The sequence below is a fragment of the Fulmarus glacialis genome, unplaced genomic scaffold, assembly GCF_000690835.1.
Source record: "Fulmarus glacialis isolate BGI_N327 unplaced genomic scaffold, ASM69083v1 scaffold28800, whole genome shotgun sequence".
Lineage (NCBI taxonomy): Eukaryota > Metazoa > Chordata > Aves > Procellariiformes > Procellariidae > Fulmarus > Fulmarus glacialis.
In genome coordinates this window covers 98908-117890 of record NW_009189035.1, presented here as the reverse complement: position 1 = coordinate 117890, position 18983 = coordinate 98908, and the positions used below count along the sequence as shown (strand labels likewise).

General features: G+C 37.2%; 1 protein-coding gene across 1 annotated transcript in view; it reads left to right on the top strand.

Moving 5' to 3' along the window:
- Nucleotides 1-2454: 2454 nt before the first annotated feature.
- The window catches only part of LOC104070667 (protein spire homolog 1-like), a gene marked incomplete at its 3' end in the record, with an annotated part of 112878 nt that continues 96349 nt past the window's right edge, over nt 2455-18983 (top strand). The window contains exons 1-2 of the mRNA XM_009580737.1: nt 2455-2650; nt 9119-9153. Coding sequence (XP_009579032.1) covers nt 2455-2650; nt 9119-9153 — 231 coding nt within the window. The remainder of the gene's footprint in view (nt 2651-9118; nt 9154-18983) is intronic.

Sequence of the window (18983 nt, the reverse complement as noted above, 5' to 3'; positions counted from 1 at the left end):
ACGATGTTTTCACGGTGTGATGCAAACCTTATCGTTTTGCCAGAACTGAAGTGAGTAAGAAATAAACATGAATATGCAAAAAATGAAGAGCTCACTGTGGTCATCTTAATATGAATCACTGTAACTGTCTGACATCTAAATACCACAGAAATGTGGGTTGCTTAGAAATACCCACGATGAAATTGGAGATACAGAGTAGAATGTATTTTACCTAATGGGTATTTTAGCCGTCTCTTTGTTACTTGCAATTTATGTGAAATGAGCTAACAGTGGCATCTAGTAAAGTGCCAGATGCAATAAAAAATAACTTCTGAACAAGCTAAAACATTTGGTGTAAACATGTGGTTTGACTCCTCCAAGCGGAGGAATAGTACTCATAAGCATTTTTATAAACTTGAAGCAATAATGAAGTGAGAGATACAGGAGTAGAAAACCCGCACAAGAGCTGGCAATCGACCTCATGCCCAGTATTTAGCAGCAGCAGAATGCCATCAGGCTCGCATTGTTGCTGTGAAGCCGGATAGGGGCTCTCGCTTCTCGGCGCGCTGGCTGTGCCGCCTCCTTTCCCACAAGGACGGTTTTGGGGATGAGCAGGCTTGGAAAAACTGAGAGTTTTCCCTGTGTGTTTTGTTGGTGCCAGATCCCTGACTTAGCAAAGGCAGCCACTGATTTTGGGCATTGCATGAGCTCCTGAAGAGGAACGGCCATGAGGATCTCGGAAAGGGGCAGAAGTGGGTATTTGGAAAACCAAACCGTGCTGACTTCCAGCTGTTGCACTCCTCGGCCTCCCCTCTCCCTCCTGAGAGCGTGCCTCTGCGGGTAGTGTCGGTAGCCCTTCTTTTACCTTGTCCTCCAGCCCTAGAGGAGAAAGCACAGAGGGAAATTACTGCTGGTTTTATCACAAGCAAGTACTATGCAGATTTTTCTCTTGGAAATCTGCCAGGTGTTCAGCATGAGGGCATAATGCATGGAGTATTCTGGCTTCGAATCAAAAAGGTCACAGAAAAGTTGACTGTGTGGTGGCTTTCCCAGGACTCAGAGGGTTCAGAGTGAGACACACTGGAGAGGAATAGCTTACGTTGTCTTGGCAGTTTTAATGACTTTCATGTCCTTCTTATTCCCTTGTGTGCTCAGGTATTGGAAGGCAGCATGGAGAAATATAGGATGAATAAATGCAAATTTAGCTTGTGTGCATCAAGACATTCTCATCTGTCAGTCTCTTGTGGAACACCAAGGAAAAATATGCAGGATTTTTAGAGGAAAATGAATGTGCTGACATTTTACTTCTAATTTTATTGACCCTTTTGAAAGATAATGGATGGGAGTAGCCTTGCTTGCTGTTTAAAATTCAAAACAAGTGTTGCTATGAATACTGCTAAAATAAATAGTACCTCTAGAATTAAGACTTAATTACGCTCTGAATTCAGATTTTGTTCAAGAGTGTTCAGAAACATCTGTATTTAAAAATAGTAAGGTTTGATGTATTGAGCCTCAACTTTTCCTGCAAGAGTTTTAAGATAGATATATATAGATGTCTATATAGATACGTTAATGTTGGAAGTCAAGGTAGGAAGAAAATGGCACTAGACAGCAGAGAGGAGCCTCAGTCAGTTGATACTTTATCTCTGCTCGCCTGCTTTGCTGATCTGTGGAAGAGAGAAAGCTTAGGCCTTATTTATGCCAGGTTTTCTGCCATCACTGTGGTTCCCAGTACGTAAGGGTGAACTGGAAGCCTTCCAGTCATGGCTTATGCTGATGCATCCTGTGCACTGGAGGTTACATGGGCTCTCTGTGAATGTAGGCAGATGGCTAGGGACCCTATTGTAGACAGCTCTGGTGGGGGGAGGACAAAATAAGCAAAGAAAAGATCCCAACATAACAAAATAATGTCTTTGGCTAAAAAAAAAAAAGCATATTCCAAATGCCCACACAAAAGAAATGGAAGGAAGTTGCCAACTCGGTTACCTATATTTGTATGCAGAAATGTTGAAGATGGTAAATAGGCAATGAAGGAATAAAAGGAATAATTTGCTGTTGTCTGAAATCTGCATTTGTTCTTAAGGAAAACTTAGGAGCAAAGAACTTTGAGGAATTGTGGGCTCCTGATGTTCCTAACGACTTAAAGTAAAAGATAACACATTTGTACTTTAATGGAAGTTTTCTTGACCAGTGCAGTAACAATGTTGCTGTAAAAAGGAAAGTGGAACTGCAGTCGTCATTGTTAACAGTGATTGAAGAGTAGAATGAAAAATGAGACATCTGCCATCATGTTGCGGAGAGTTAATGTGATGTCCCTGTGGGGCATCACTGGAGAAAGAACAAAGATGCTTTTTTTTTTTTTTTTTAAAAAAAAAAAAAAAAAGTGGGTAATGGAGTCCAACTTCAGGGGCTGGCTGGAGGTGACAGTTTACCCCACAGTACCCAATGAGAGATGATGGGTAGGACTGGGGTAGCATGAGAAGGGCTTTGAAAATGAAGACGGTAGCAGTGTATGATGTGACAGAGAGAGTGAGCGAGTGCGTGCCTTTACCAGGACTATTCAGAGGGCAAGATGTGATCAGAGCGACAGGCAGTGAAAATGACCCGCACAGCAACAGTGTTGTGAATGAGTCTGACCCGAGCGTGACTGCATTTGCCAAGTGTGCGCTAGGTATGTTGCAGGTGACAAGAGGATTAAAGGTACAGAAAATCCTGGATCCATGTGGCAATGAACGTGTCTTTATAAAAGTGGGGAAGCTTTTCCATAATGTCTGTTAAAAGGAAACTGGAGAGTGTTCACTCTTTGTTTCTGAATTAATTTATCACATTACAGCATTGGATCCGGTAAGGAGACAAAACGAATATTGTTCTATTCCTGATAAAACCTTAAGCTAGCTTGCATGAAACACACAACTGTGTGTTATTGAATTTTATTACTGTGCATTTTAAGAGGAACAAAAGGAGATGAGTCAGTTTGTACAGTGTAAATACAAGACTGCAAAGACATAGCTGAGGTGGAGAAGAATTAGGAGAACTACTTTTTAATCTACTTGAGAGAGTTTATTAACAGCTGGTGAAAATTCTTAACAGATCCGACAGTACTGTGTTATCAATTTAGAAAAGCTGTGACCTGCTTGAAACTCTGGATCCATCAAACATGATGTCAGAAACTACTGGTGACTTCAAAGGAGTCAGAATTCTGCCACAAGCACACATACTTGTTGAATGAGCAAGCAAGTGGATAGCTCCAGGAAAAATTAGAATGCGATTAGAGTAACAGAACTTTTTTAAAAAAAAAAAAAAATTGAGACACATGAACTCTGCAGATTCACATTTTTTGGGAAGGGTTGATATGTGGACAGGCCAGAGGAAAGTGAGCGCAGTATCTGTACTTAAGCGTCTGCAGAAGAGACTGGCAGCTACGAATAGAGCTCAGCAGCACTTGGAGATGCATATCTACCACAGTATTTATCTTAGAATAACGAAAACTGATGTGATACCTCTAGGTAAACTTAGAGGTTTGCTAAAGAGAGTGAGCAGTGGAACGTAGAAAGAGTTGTTTGGTGACCACAGCCGGCTTCCTTCTGTGGGCTAGAAATGGGACAAGACAAAGAGCGACCATTTAATTACATCTTATAAGGTAGTACTAAGGTAGTATGGATTTGTTAATTTGGAATTAAAAAATATTATTTTAAAATAATTTTTATTACAAAATTTAACTGGGTGTTAACACTGAAGACCTCTTAGTCATTACCTTTGCTTTGTGCAATGTACAAGAGGATTGCTTATGACTGTACAAAATGAGGAGTAACTTCAGTGAAGTGTTGAATGGAGAAAGATGAAGGCATGAAAAAAGATTGACGCAGGGAAGGGAAGTCCTGGCCGCCTTAGGTCTAGTACCTTCTCTAAGAATTCTCCTTGTATTTTGTTACAATTTTTTTTCTCTTTCCTCTTTCTTCTCCCAAGTAGAAAAATGAGGCATACCATTTCTAAATCATCAGCTGTAGGCTGATACAGAAATCATGAGTTAGATCCAAAAAGCCACAAGCTGTAAAAACTCACCCCATTTCTTGTTGCCTTGTAATTACACAGTTTAAAGGAAGGATATGTTGATCCTCAAAGGCTAAGTCTTTTACTTAAAACCATGGGTCTCCATGCTCGCTGCTCCGAGGGGTCCAATTACCTCTCCTAATCCAGTCTGCTTCCTTCAACTTCCTCATGTTCTTGCTTTTCTTGACCTTCTTCCCTGCAGCCTGATGTCTCTTACTCCCAAGCTATACTTTACCTATACTTGTCTCTGTCGTTTTCACTTTTTTCTGTTTCTTTCTATCATGCAAGATTGCTCTGTCCTCCTGTTAATCTTGTAATATCTGTCCTCTGCCAGAAGTCTGGCTCACTCCTGCTACATCAATATTTTCCTCTCCCTTCGTTTAATTATGAATCCTGTTCTTTGCATATTCATCTCTTTTCCTTATGTTGCTTGGTTGCCTTTGCTTTCTTAATTCTTTCCCTTTCCTCTTGTTGGTACTAATCCTGACACTTGTATTGACAATCTTGTCAGATTTGGTAACTAATGCTCCAGTTCCTGCAATCAGATGATTAAATGTGAGTCTGCACTTTTTTTTCCTTTTTTTTTTTTTTCTTAAAGGAGTTCCTCATTCTCTGAAGGGCAGGGAAAAGCCTACTATTGTAGCTACAGTGCCTCTTGAAGACGTAAAAGCTAGAAAGCAAATACAAATTCAACTTACCGTTAATTTTGGGGGCCTGACTAAAGACTGTTCAATTTAAGGATCTTGTGTTAGTGACTCCCGCGTTCTCCCTTGCTCTCTTTCCTTCGATCAGCCCATCTTCCTTCTTCGGCCACCTCTTCCACTGTCGTCCAGTATGTCTGGGCAGTGGCTGTCTTTCCTGAAGGCAGCTTGAGTTCTGCTGTCGTGGAAATAGCAGCTTGGTTTCACCCAAAACCTGCAGAAATGGGCTGTGGCATTTAATTAGAATATTAATCTTTAACACAAAATGAGTTTCAGGTTTGTTGCAAATGCGTACATCAGCTACACTGTTGCCTGAAAATCAGTGCTAATAATTTCAATTCTGCAAGAAGCTGTCTGGAAGCAAATGCTTTTGGATCTATGCAGAGGAATCTGAGACACTAGAGGAAAGCTAGGAAGATGCTCTCAGGCTCTAAGCTGCAGGGCTCTTAGAGCAGCTGGTTATAGCTGAAACAGCGGCCACGTGATTGTGGTGTCAAATCACTAACGTCAACTCATAGCTTAATTTTTCTTCGGATAGAGGAGTGCAAATGGTTTTGCACATCCTGCATGCTTTCTTACAAATATCCTGTGTCAGTCCATTTTAACATGCTGAATTACCTATTTTGCTTTTAAAATTCAGTCTTAAATGTGTGCTTCTTACTATTGGCAGCAGTACATGATATGCGTGCTATTTGTTTTTAAATCTATGAAGACCCTTTCTAACCGTGACCTGTTAATCCTTGGAAGGTAGGGAAATTGTGCTTCAGTGAAGCATGGGCTATAGATAAATTGAGTATAATCTTTTTTTAACAGCATTCTGAGAGATTTTGTGAAAAGAATTATTTTTTCCGGTCTAAATAGCAGCCTGAAGCTCCTGCCTTGAGGGATAAGACAGCGTGCCCTAATGGTTGATGAGAGTTTGGCATGACTCCTCTTGTTGAGGGTTTGAAATAAGAATAGTTTTCAAACAGAAATTTTGAGGAATGAAAAATGGATGTCAAGGTTTGGGGTTTCTTCTTTTTTTTGGTGGCACATAGGACTCTTTGAAGACTGTTTTCAGAGATATAGCAAACCTCCAATTTAAGTTTCTTTTCTTCTTACAAAAACTGTTCATTTTTTTGCATTTCAGTGATCATATAATCTTCCAAACTGTAGCTTGTTTATAAACTGAAGTTAACTTGACAGTTAAAGTTACGCTATTTACTAGTAATGAATGCATTAGTCACTATTGGAAAGCTGTCATGGAAAAATACTGTTGAATTTTTTTTGGTAGTAAGAGTGGTGAAGATGCTACACAGATTAGTATCTAGTTGAATGGTTGTGAAGTCTGGATCGATGTTAAGAAGCAGCATCTTAAATAACTTTGTAAGTCTTCATCTATTTACCAGATAAGCACTTAATACTTCTTGCAGACAGAGACTATTCTATGACTTCTTACAGGGAATACAGTCTAAGTGTGACCCTTAGGCTACATTAAAGAGTTTCTGCTTTTTCAGTCATATCAGCTGAAGAGAGAAGAAATTTCTACTCCCAGCCAGTATAAGTAAAGCCAGTATAAGTAAATTGGCTTGCATGGGCCATAGAAAAGCAAATTAATTTCAGTCTTGATAGATGCAAGTAAGTGCATGTTTCTTGGGTCAATACTGTTAATGCTGATCTCTTCAGAAATGTGGGCAATTCCTGAAGGAGTGGGCCCATAAGTCGTTGCAGACAGCTCAGGGAAATTTGTTAAGTGTATAGCTGGACTCAGGGTACAGAGGGATATGGAATGGTATAGTTAATAATTACCATGATGCGGAATATAATATTAAAATGGTGTAAGTCAGTTAGTAGCTTGCAGCTGTCTAGACTACTGTCTGCGATGCGTTTGAGCTGGTGTGAGACTTAAACTACTTGGTATTCCCCCTTTCTTCCCCAGCACGTGGAATCATGACAACGCTATTGCTTTTTAAAGTGCTGGTGTAAATGTTGCCCTTCTCTTGTGTTGTTGCCCACTTCACAAATAATAGGAATAAATAATCCAGTTTAAGATGTTCCCTACATCTTTTAATAACAAAACAAAAAATGAATTATGATTTGCTCTGAAAGCAGTAGTAAATTTTGATAGTACCGTATATGAAATAAGGAAGATTTCCAAAGTTTGAGTGCTTTTCCTTGAAGAACAGCTTTCATGGAAGTTTATCAAAGAAGATCTGCCAAAGAGGGTGTGAGATAAGCTTCTTGTTTCTTTCAGAAGTACAATTTTTTGCCTTACTTGTTTTGGTCTGGGCCGATTTATTTGTTTTGTGCTTCAGGACTTGCTTAGGACTTCTATTAAAAGGATCTTCATAGGATCTCAGCATTGCTATGAGGAGTAGCAATGAGTGCTTTGTGTCTGTGCTACTGAGAGGATCTAGTAGGTAGTTTGACTCCTGTCCCAGTAGACCATAGGAGGGGTAAGTCAAGATATTTTAAATTATCAGTAATTGCAAACACTGGTGGCCTTCTGTATGCCATTGCATTCTTATAGGTTTAAAATTACTACTTTTTTCTGAAGTAGTAACTTAAAAAAAAAAAAAAAGTACTTTTTTCCAAAAAAGGCAGCACACTTCCCCCCCCCCATCTTAACTACATTTCTGTGAATTAGTCTTGTATCATCTTGTATCATGGAGGTACATTGTTTTGGTCATCTGTCATTTCAGTTTCACAGAAGTAGCCCCTAATATTCATAAATCTGCTAATAATCGTAGGATTTTCAAAAAAGTTCTCAGTAAATTTCTCCCATTTATAATTTATAACAATCACACGAACGTTACCATTTTAAACAAAAAATGTCTCTTATGTGGACCTTGAAGTGAATCAACCAGAATCACCAGTCCTTTTGAAAAGATGATACGTGATGCAAAAGCTGCCTTTTTAAGTCACACTTCTGTTCTTCATTTTGAAGTCAGACACCAGTGCGAAGCATTCTGCTTGCATTGGCAACAATTCAAAATGAAGGTAAATAACTTTCACTGTGTTAGGTAGATGTTCCTTATTCATCCAAGATGTGTTTAACCTTTAGTTTCAAAGAGAAGGTGACCAGTTCAGTATGAAAAATTAATCTTCTAAGCAGGTGACTCTTCCCTACTGCGACAGTTTTGCATGCCGTTCAGATTTAACGTACGAAGTCGGCGCGATCACTCCTTTGTGCAGACATTACGTTAACCAGTTGGTTGAGGCCCCTTGGGCTTGCCAGGCAATCTGATAAAACAGTCCTTCCAGTTATGGCTACAAATTGCAGGCTCTTCCTAACTACTGCAATAAATCCTTCAGCTACACTGGGTGGTGTTCAGCAGCCATCACCTGTAACGTACGCTCTCAGTGTACGCACAGTCAAGCGAACGCGCGCCGTTCTAGTTTTTGAGTACGTGGGGACTCAAAATCGTGTCATGCATTTTCAAGGGTGAGTGCCATCAGGCCCAAACTCGCAAATTTTAGATTAGCAGTGTAGGTGCAATCCAGCCAAAAAGCAAAGACAAACAGAGTAAAATTCAGTATCTGTTGTTTTGAAATTAAAGTTTTCGGTATCTCCCCTTTGAAATGGATGTATTTCTGTGGAATACTTGACTTTCTTGATTATCATTTTTCCAACAGAAAATCATCCTGTCAGAATTACTTCACCCTACTTTGATATGAATTATTAATTTGAAATTATAATCTTGCTGCTTTTAGTGAAATGGTATCTTCCTAATGTGCTGCGAAATTTCAGTCTTATTTTTTGTAATCTGTCAAGCCACTTACACTTTTTATACCAAAGTGTTTTGTCTTTGAGAAAATTGATATTTCAATTTGATGAAACAATTCAGAAACTTAATTTTTCTGTATTATATAAATTCCATAGTGATGTTTCTGAACTCAGAGGAAATGCAAAAATTGACAAGAGGGACTTACAAAAATATTACAGTAATGTTTCAACTTTAATTTGCTTGAACTTCATGTTGTTGTTGAACTCTTTGATATCCCAGAAGTATCAGATGAAACAGTGGCTTTTCCCTGGTTTATGAATTAATGTTGTTTTTTCTCTTGAAATAATTATTTGCTGCTGCTTAATTTTAAGCCAACATGTTTTCATGTTCCCTCCATGGCCAAGCATCAGTCATACAATTTAAATAATGAATCCAGGCATTAAAGACACATCTTTTTAAAAGAGAGTATTGTGAAGGATCCAAATAAAAAGGGCAGGGCCTTCTTGTTGTTAATTCTGTCATGCATATAATGGAAACATTACTGAAATGTGTGATTAAAGTAAGGCAAAGAATATTTGGCAATTACTCAAAACAAAAAAAAAGTGACTCAAGTTTTTAGGTTTTTTTGTCCATCGTCTTTTACTTAATCTGAAAACTTTTTTTTTTTTTTTTCAATTATAGATAAATCGGGCCGTTTACACTGCACAGAAATGGAGGTAAGAGAAGTATTTTTTGTTCTCTGCTAGTGCTGATTTAGCTCAGCTCTTTTTCATTAACTTATAGTGTAAATGTGGTACATTTCTAGTGTGGAGTTATCATTGCAAAGTTGTACTGTGAAATGTGTGTTGTGTTTATGACTCATTAATAGCTGCATAAATGTGTCTTAACATGGGATATTTAGTCTTAAGTTCAGAAACAGAGGAAAGAAAGGCCATGTGGTTTTCCAGAAACAAGGTTAAAGAGATGTTATGCAGCCAATGTAATCTTGTTTGATATTAATTTCTTTAAAATACATATTTTTAGCAGAATATTTTATTTTAGATAATTTCTGTTGGGATAAATTATCTTGTTATGCTTAGTTTAGAAAGTACTAGTAGGTCATGGAATAAATACTTAATGTTTATGGAATGGCTTGGTGATTTTTGACAACCCAAGAATTTGGATGGAGGCAGAGAAGACAAGTGTTCTCAGGGTTGTTTGTCCATCTAAAGACATACCGATTTCAGATACTTTTACTATTTTCTTTGATTTACCGCTTGGCAATATTTTGGGGCCCAAGAAATATTGTTTTATATCTTGCCGGGGTAGCAACAGAAACACAAATCCAGTTAAATCTGCTTGATTTATATCTTGACCATTGTTTGACTCTGTATTTTTGATACGAAGCTGTGACTAGTGTTGTAAGAATGTTCAAATTATCATTTTGTCAGATTAATAGATTTAATCCAAGACTGAAAAGAAAACTAAGTAGAACATCTTGTTGAACAAGATGTGGACTCATAGTATAATTTTTATTATCATAAGAGGAAAATAATATAGTCTACACCTTATATAAATTTTTCCAGCAATAAATACAATTTCTGTGTCCTTTGCAGGGCAGTCTCTTCTCACTGCCTTTGAACTTTCTTTGAAATGTAAAACTGAGTTTTTACTTCAACTGTTTCATCAGTACCTCAGGCTGAGCCTGGAGATGGGGCAAGTGCATGCACTTTAATTGGCGGGTCGTCTGTTTTCTCATCAATAATATATATGAAGGTGACAAACTGCTGTTACTGAATGGTTTATACATAGATAAACTGTGCATGAAAATGGCTGGTTTAAAGATAAAATGAAAGGCCAGCTAATTCAACTAGAAATGATAAAACGCTAAGGCCATCCAGATTTTTGCAAGGATTAATAATAATTATGGTAAAGAAAATGTCCTTTCTGCAGGGTACAATATAAGGAGTAATTCCTAACTGATTTAAGTACAGAAATTGGAAGTAGGCACATTTTGTTTCTTTGCGTGGTTCAGTTTAAGCAAATGCATCCTGGTTTTGTTTCAGCATTTGTAAAATCTCAGTTCATAAATCTAGCATCTTATTTACAAATGATAATCTAGTGTGTCATTTGCTTTGCATACTAAATATTGTTTACAATTTTGCTTTGCGTTTTTTAACGGAAGGTAATGAAAGACCCTAACACTAAAAATACAGATAATAATAAGCTCCTGTTAAAATATTTTTAACAAAACATAAAATATTTCATTTTGGGAAAGTAAAAGTACTTTTGTTTCAAATGAAAATGTCTAGTGAGAGTCAGCTGGATATGTTATTCTTCATCTTGCATGGGAAAAGAGTTTTTAAATTTTGATCTTTTAAAAATATTTTTTGTTGATAGTTGGAAAGGAAAGCAGATTAGAATTTCCCATGTGACAGAAGCTTCATTTTAAATTGACTCTAATAAGCAGCACTGTGACCATTAGCATATTGAATCTTCTGTTTATCTTTGTCATTTTGAAGGAGGCTGTGAAGGAGTCAGTGGCTTTTTACTCCTCCAAAATTCCTTCGGGGCTACAGCTTTAGACTTGGAGTTGATGATGTTTGTGTTTTTCAGAACTAGGAATTCAGCAGAGACAGCCCGTCTCACTTTTTTGATTCCTGTGGAAAAGAGTGTGGCCTGATTGAATGTATGTGGGAAACTTCTTAAAATCGTAACTAATAACAATCATAACATTTTTGCAAAACGTGTAAACTATGCTGAATTGGTACACCATTTGTTTCAAGCTAGCAATATGAGTGGTGTGTCAAGTTCAGAGTCCAGATGCCATAGCCGTAAGAGGAAGATGGGAGTATGGAATAAGGTGGCCTTATTTAATCTGCATCTGCCTATGACTCTGTTACGTACATAATGATAGCACTCCTTAGTTGTCCCAACCAAGGTGGTGAAGGTTATATAAAATATGCCAGCCTCATTTGTAAACATTTAGTACTCATACAGAAAGTATTCTGTGAATGCTAAGTGATTCCTATGTAGGAGGGTTTAATTGCTGTGTATTTGAAAAGACCCACCTAACTGAGCACAAGCCTGTTGTGTATGATTAATGTAGGTAACCAGTATCTATGCTAATATGAAGATATATGCAACCTCTCAGACTTGTTTAAAAGTCAGAAATGAATTAAATAGCCTGTCCCAAACAATGGTGAATAAATTGTTCAACACCATTCACCTCATGTCAAATCACAAAAGGAATCAATTGTAGAAATGTTTTAGGGAGACTTTGTGTACTCTGTATGCAAACTATATTCATGAGCTATCAGTTATATGTATCTCTAATTATTAAAAATCTTAACATATGGTGAAAATTATAGTACTTGTCTATGGAGCTAAAATTGCTTTTTTTTTTACCTTTTCATTGGGAACTTGGAATATTGACTATATTTCAGATAATAATTTAGAGAAATAAATATATAGGTTAGAAGGATACTGTGTTTGCTTTGGTACAAATAAGAGTATGCTTGTTAGTTCATTGTATTGATGCAAACAAAATCAACCACCTTTCTCATGCTGATGAAAATGAGAGCATGTATTTAATAGCACAGAATGTTAGGATTTCAGAAGAGGTGTCATAATTTTGCATTAAAAATAATGCCACACCTACATTAAAGTGCGTGCCTGCTCAAAATTCAAGCAGTATAAAATGGGTGTATTTAGCATATACTAATATCTAGGATTCATTTTTCTTATCCCTGTTGAGTGTAAACAAAAGTAACATTCTGATTGAGGGGTAATTGCTTAGCAAACAGTCCTTGTCATGCACAGTGATAATCACTTCATTCTACTTCCTGAGCATTAACCTTCCAGTGACAAGGGAGAAGAAATGTCATTGCACAGAGGACAGGCAAAAATGTTTTTATGAGAATCATTTTTCTTAACAAAATATGATGGAGTGTGACTTCCATCAAAATAAGTTTTGATTGTGCATTGAAAAAATAAAATTCTGTGTCAATGCTTGGTTACAAATCTGGTAATTCTATGAAAGCTTTTGATTCCTTGTGCTGTTAAGAGGAGAATTAACAGGAACTCAGGACTGCCTTTTAGAAATCAAAGTAGAATCATGCATCTTTTCTTGTGAGCATTAGGTAGTGCTTGAGCGTTATGTGCCAGTTCTGATAAGTGGAGCGCTCATCCCTTGCTGATGGAATTATCTCACAGAGAAGCTGCACGTCTAGCCTTTGAGGGACCTGTTATTTTAGATACCTGAAAGCCCATTATGCTTGTTCATTGATGTGGTGGTTCTGTGACAGTCAGTCTGACCTCCTGATTTTCCTGACTTACTTGATAGCCACAAAGAAACAGCTTAACAGACACTTGATTAAATAGTAAACACATAAAAAAGTAATATTTAGGTTTTGATCTTTTGTGTTTTGTAATGAGCTGCTTTTTCAAGAGGAGCTTTGTTTTTTTTAATTTGTATAAGCGTTTACAGCACATTGGGAGGAGGTTGATCTTGGAGGAAAATGGATTTCTGTTGTTTACTTGCTATAAGCTTGGCACATCGCCCTTTTCATTCAGCAATTTCATTAGGAATACACAGTGAATATTGGGCTGGAGAACTAATAATGAATTTGACTAAGCTGATTTATTGATAGTCAAATCCTGCCATCTGTCCAGAGTCTCTAAGAGAATTCAACTGTTCCTTGTAAAGGCCTTGTAATTTTGCAGTGTAGTATGATGTCTCTTTAATAATCTACACGCCCTAAAGTCACAAGGATTTATGACGAAATCTTCATTCCAGTGATGCCACTGGTAAACCTTTCAATCAGCTGGGGAAGAGTCCAGAGGCAGATTTCAGCCTTGGTCTTCTGACAATTTCAGATAATGGCTGGTGGAAAACTAGGTCTTGCAGTAGCTTTGATCCCTCCAGGGAACATTTTGCCTGTGAAAAGCAAAAATAGCAGAGCATGGAGCATTAAGTTAGGTGGTGGTGGTGTTTTGATGTTTTTCTGTTTGTTTGTTTGTTTGTTTTAAATCTCAAAGCGCAAAAATATTCCTTATATTGTTACCCTGTGGTAACTACAGAATTAGCTGTTTTTTTCACGAGATTAAATGTGAAAGTTTGCAAATATAGTTTATATGACTCTGAAAGGGATCTGAGAGTGTTGGGAGAATAAGGTAGTTTGTACAGGTCTTTAGTTTTTGCAGAACCCTTTCTATATAAATTCTATTGTATTGCACTTGAGAAGATACCTATCGTATCAATGGCATGCTATCATATCTATGGTAGCTATCATATGTACTGATTTATATGATAGCTATCGTATCAATTAGCTTTAAGGTGCTATTTTTTAGTAGACCAGTGCCAGTGGACATGTTTGTCTGTCTGTTCAGACCAAGAGAATAATCTGATTGCTCATTCAAACTGCAGGGAAAAATTAAGCTTTAGATGTTGTTTGCATGCCTGCAATTTAATGGCTCTTTGTATTATCCTTCTTTGTTGTTGTATATAATAAAAGACAAGTTTAGAGTATCAGTATGAAATGAGAATGTTTCATACTTTTTTTTTTTGCTTGTTATCACAAATAAATTTTAAGCTACTAAAGTTGTAACTACATTTCTGGTTTGCTAAAGCCCTCAAAAGCTTCTGAGATCGTATGAAATTGTTCTTCTATGAAGTCTGCTAGTTTTGAGTTTTCTGTTAGAGATGCTGTGTTTTCCTGCCTCTGTGCTAAGTACCAAATAGTTAATAGTAAAAACATAATCCAAACAAGGGGTATGCTTTCTGGGGATGAACAGAAACCAGGTAATAGTTCTTAAGAGTGATTGCATGGAGGGAGCTCTTTGTTATTTTTTTGGTGGATTTTTGCCTAGGGCAATTCTGAAACTGAGGTAAAATACACCCCCGGAGTTTAGTAAGTTCAATTTCAGTGGTAAGTTTGACCTGATAGTGTTGGCTTTTTGATCAATGGGGGACAAAAACCAACCCAAACCTTGCATTCTTGAATATGTCTATTCACTCAGAAGTCCAAGATCCGCAATGTAAAAAGTATGCAGAAGACTTACAGGTGATGAGAATAAAGTACATAAAATGTAGATTAAATGACAGACGAAAAGCACACTAAGAAGCTAAACTTCTGAAGATTTCCTGTTGTTTACAGCCATTCTTTCCCTGCACCACTTCAATCTGCATAGCACTTACACTTGTAGTGATGAAGTTGGGAGTACTGAATAGGTTCAATGGGTGGTTTGATTTTTGGGAAGCCAAGGGAAATCAGACTTTAGCACGTATTTTTGGGGGGAGAGCAAGGAGCACTTTGGTGAACTGGTATCCAGATATAATATTGCATTCATTTTAGTACTACATTTTTCCTTCCAGATGTTCTACTTTTGATACTGTAGTTATCTCGCTGCAGGACATGAGTAACTTCCTCTGACTGAAGTGGGTATTAGTGGTGTTTTATGAAGAACAAACATCGACTTTTTTGGTAAAACATTATAGTCCTACTAGATTATTAAATCACCTTAAGAGAGAAAATTGCTCAAATAGACTTTTTTTGTGTGTGTATTTCTAACTGATCTCTAATTTTTCTTATTTCTGGGGGGCTGGGTTTAGTAGCTCTCTCTGACTCTAACATAAAGGCCCTTGAATATCTAAGCAGCATAATTTCAACTATAACATGCATTACTGGATTAGGCTAATTTTAACATAGCTAAGATAACTTAATTGCTTGTTCATAAGTCTTGAATTTGGTCAATGGAAGAAAGGAAACAGTCAAAGAAAACAGGAACTCAAGGGAGCTAAACACTTAATTTCACTTCAGCAGTCCAGTTACCAGGTACCGGTTTCCCAACTTATAATTTAAAAGCAAATGTTGTTTTAAACTTAACCATTAAGAAAATGAGGCAAGGATTGAAAGATGAAACTAATGATATCTGTAAGTTTATTTTCAAAATGTGAAGAGATTTAAAGTGAGAGAAATAGTTACTTATGAATGAGGTGAATCCAGAGTGCTCCCACCTGCTTTGTTTAATTACACCTCAGCTCTTCTTTTCAGTGATAACTTATATTAACATTGAGTCATTCTAACATTCCTGATTTGAATGTGCCTAGAAACACTCATCTAGTTCATCTAAACCATTCTTGTATGAAGTGGATCACATTTTAACATACAGATTCTTGTTAGTCACTTTACATGCGTAGAACGCCCAGCAATTTATACTTGGGAAAATAACATTATGAAAGGCTTTTTTTTAGCGCAGCTTTAGCTGACCTAATGCAGATGAACATGTGGAATTTTTATGAACAAGTAGACAGTGTGGTTAATCTTTGTTTAGCCTTTAATTTCTCTTGCTGCCTTCTGCTATCTTGTCTCTCTGCTGGGAGCAAGAAGAGCTGCTGTCCTCTGGCTGTGAACATGCAGAAGCTTCAGTTACTGCGAGAGAAGGGAGGAGAAATGTCGTGTCCCCTCACAGGATTTCCAAAGGTTACTCAGGAAAATACTAAGAGTAAAGCTTAATTGGAATTTTAGCCAGATATGCATTTTCAGTAGGTTAATAACAGGGCAGGTCATGGTAGCCAGTTCAGAAATTCCCAGTAACGCTGTCTTTGAGCATTCAAAAATCATAAGGCTTATTCTAGCATACAGTGAGATCAGCAGAAAACAAACTGTTGAAAAGAATATGGTTTTTTAGGTTAGTTTCTAGGTTTTGGTTAATACATACTCAAATACATTTTTTTTTCTCCTTTGCAGTTCTATGACTGAATGTTTTTCTGCACATGAACACTAACATGTAGCTTTTTATCTAAATCACTTGACCTGAGAAGTTGAGACATTAAACAAAGCAAGATTTGCAGTCGACTCGTGAGAGTGTGCAGCACTGCATGCTTTCTTTGGCAGAGAGGATACTGAATCGGTCTTGGGACTCACTGAGGCAAAAAGGAGTTTTTGTTAGTTTTGTACTTTCTTTTGTTTGACTTGACACAGTGCAACTCATTTGAGCTTTTGTTCCAAAGTGAACTTTTTAGCAACTGGTAAGTTTCTGTGCTCCCCATGACTTACCAGTGTGAACATTTTCATCTTAAACTTTTTAATTTTGTCTGCCACTTACATGTTTGTAATGTCAATCATGGGAAAACAAAGCAAGCTCGAAGATCTCTCCTTAATGGCGTGAAGGAAAGACTCTAAAAGATATTCAGTGCTGAACTCTTCGATTATCATTTAGTGTTGTTGTGTGCTGTAGCACATGAAGTAAAATACTTTTATTTACCAAAAGGAAATACAGAGTGTAAATTAAACATACAGCTGAAACAAAGGGGTGACCGAATTCTAAATGTGTATTTCATCATGTCCCTTTCTTCTATTAACCAGTAGTAATTATGAAGCACCTGTAATGCTTTTAGTACTTCACCCTCAGCAAGAAGTGAAGGTTAAATAATTAACTAGGACAAGGCAAGCTGTTCACACTTAGTAGATTAACTCCTGCTTCATTTAAGAAGATAGGGGTATTCTGTTAAACTGACAGTTTTTCTCTTCCCGTGTGTTCGTCCCTAAGCCTGAAACACCCTTGTCTGAGTCTCCTGTCACCGTTTCTCATCTGTATTGTACCTTTACTTCCAAGCCTCCCTCTCCTTTTTTTTTTTCAAAATCTTTTATAGTTCATTCATTAACTTCCTTTATTTCTGTTTCTCCCTAACCAAAAAGTTAATCATCTGCTTTTGTGGGTGTGTGTTACTGCCTCTGCCCAATATTTGATGACTCTCAACGTTGCAAAGATGACTCTCTGCTCCAAATGTGTTCTTTCACAGCTCCCTGCACTTGCACTTGTTTCTTCTGTTGGTCCTAGTGGATGCTGAACTGTGACCTGAATTCATTATTTCTCTGCTATGTGTTTCTCATTGTGTCTTTATCTTTCTCTGTTATCTGGACTTGTGATATTAGCGTTATCTTTGACTCACACTCTTTGCTTTCCTCCAGATGCTTGCCAAATCCTTAATTGCTGTCTGCTAAAAGCACCCCTCTCTTCTCTGTTGCCAGGATGATAATTCAGGCTTTGTGGTTTTTTTGTTGGGTTGTCTTGGCTAATGCAAACTGCCTGTCACCTACTCGTTTCTTGGCAACGATGTAAAATATTTCTTCAAAGTTTTTTGAAAGACTCTTCTCTGGCATCGTGGTTTTGGGTTTGCTATATGTTGCTTTTCTCTTCACCTCTGGCTTGCACATTCAGACTACCTTCTTCCTACTGTTGTTGGTCTGGAGCAGACACTCACTGCAACATAAACAAGTTGCTCCATCTGGTCTGTTCGTTTAGGAAGACATGCCATTCCTTGTGCTGTGTGTTCTGTTTGCTTTGGAACAAAGCTCTTACAAATGTTTCAGAGAAGATAGATGAGAAAAATGTGCGTGGATTCTTCTAAACTATGTATTTCTAACTCCTTCACCATTTGGTGGTTGTGAATCAATACTTCCCTTTGAATATACTTTGTAGCGTGTCAGATTACATTTGTTTTTCTGAGCATGTTGCTTGTGCTTGAATATTTGAGTATTTCATTTTCGTTCTCGGAGCAAAAGCTGCATGCAATTCCTAGGTCTTCCACAAATGTTTCATTTAGTTGGGCATGGAGAAAATAAATACAGTTGAAACTGCATGAAAACAGTGAAGTAATTGTGGTCTCTGGTCCCTGAGCACCTTTTTGCCTTGTAATTTTCCAGAGGGCTGCTCTTGTTTATAACTCTCTGTATTGTTTGCTGTTGGAGTTTGCTTTAAATCTACAACCAGAAAGGCAAGCAGCAGATAGTTCTTTTCGCTTTTCTTCTTTCTTTTTTTATCTGGCTATACACTAACAGAAATAATGTTCTTAATGAACTTTGTTGGCCAGAATGTGTTCATAACGTCCAGCATTACTTTTTCATAATACTTTTAGTTTTCATTGTCCAACTTAATGTGCTTGAGGACTTCTGCTATGATTTTATTTAATGAACAAACTTTTTGCTGTAATACATTTTTCTTCAAAATTTTGCCTTTACTTTTGTTAGCTCTTAGTTAGCATTTTATGCAGATCTGGTAGACAGAGCTAGTGCTGAACCTGGCTTTCTTTATGCAGAGTCTGGTGCTTTTATCGCACAGTCTAAAGGACATTTGAACAGTAACACTGCATGCTTGTGGAGAGTCAGCTGCATGTTTATGCCTTTAACATTTAAAGCATTGGCACTAGGAAAATGTATTGGAATACAATTTGTTTTTCATGTTTCAGACTCATTACTGGATGTTAAATAAAAAGTTAATCTGAAAAACTTAGGTAAGAATTGTTAAATGAGAGAAAGGGAGAAAAACATGCCATTGTGATGGAGAGAGTTTTATCACTTATTTGGAGGGATTATAGCAAAATTATTATTCAATTTAAAGTACTTCATTCTCTTACGCAAGGAAAATGTTTGTTTAAAAGTTAAGGTCTCTTTAATCCCTGGACTCCCAACTTTCTGGAGTGTTGTCTGCTTGCAACTCTCAGATCCTCCAGTTGATTTCTGTGTCTTGTTATGCTAGCTGTATATGCAAATATAGTAGCAGA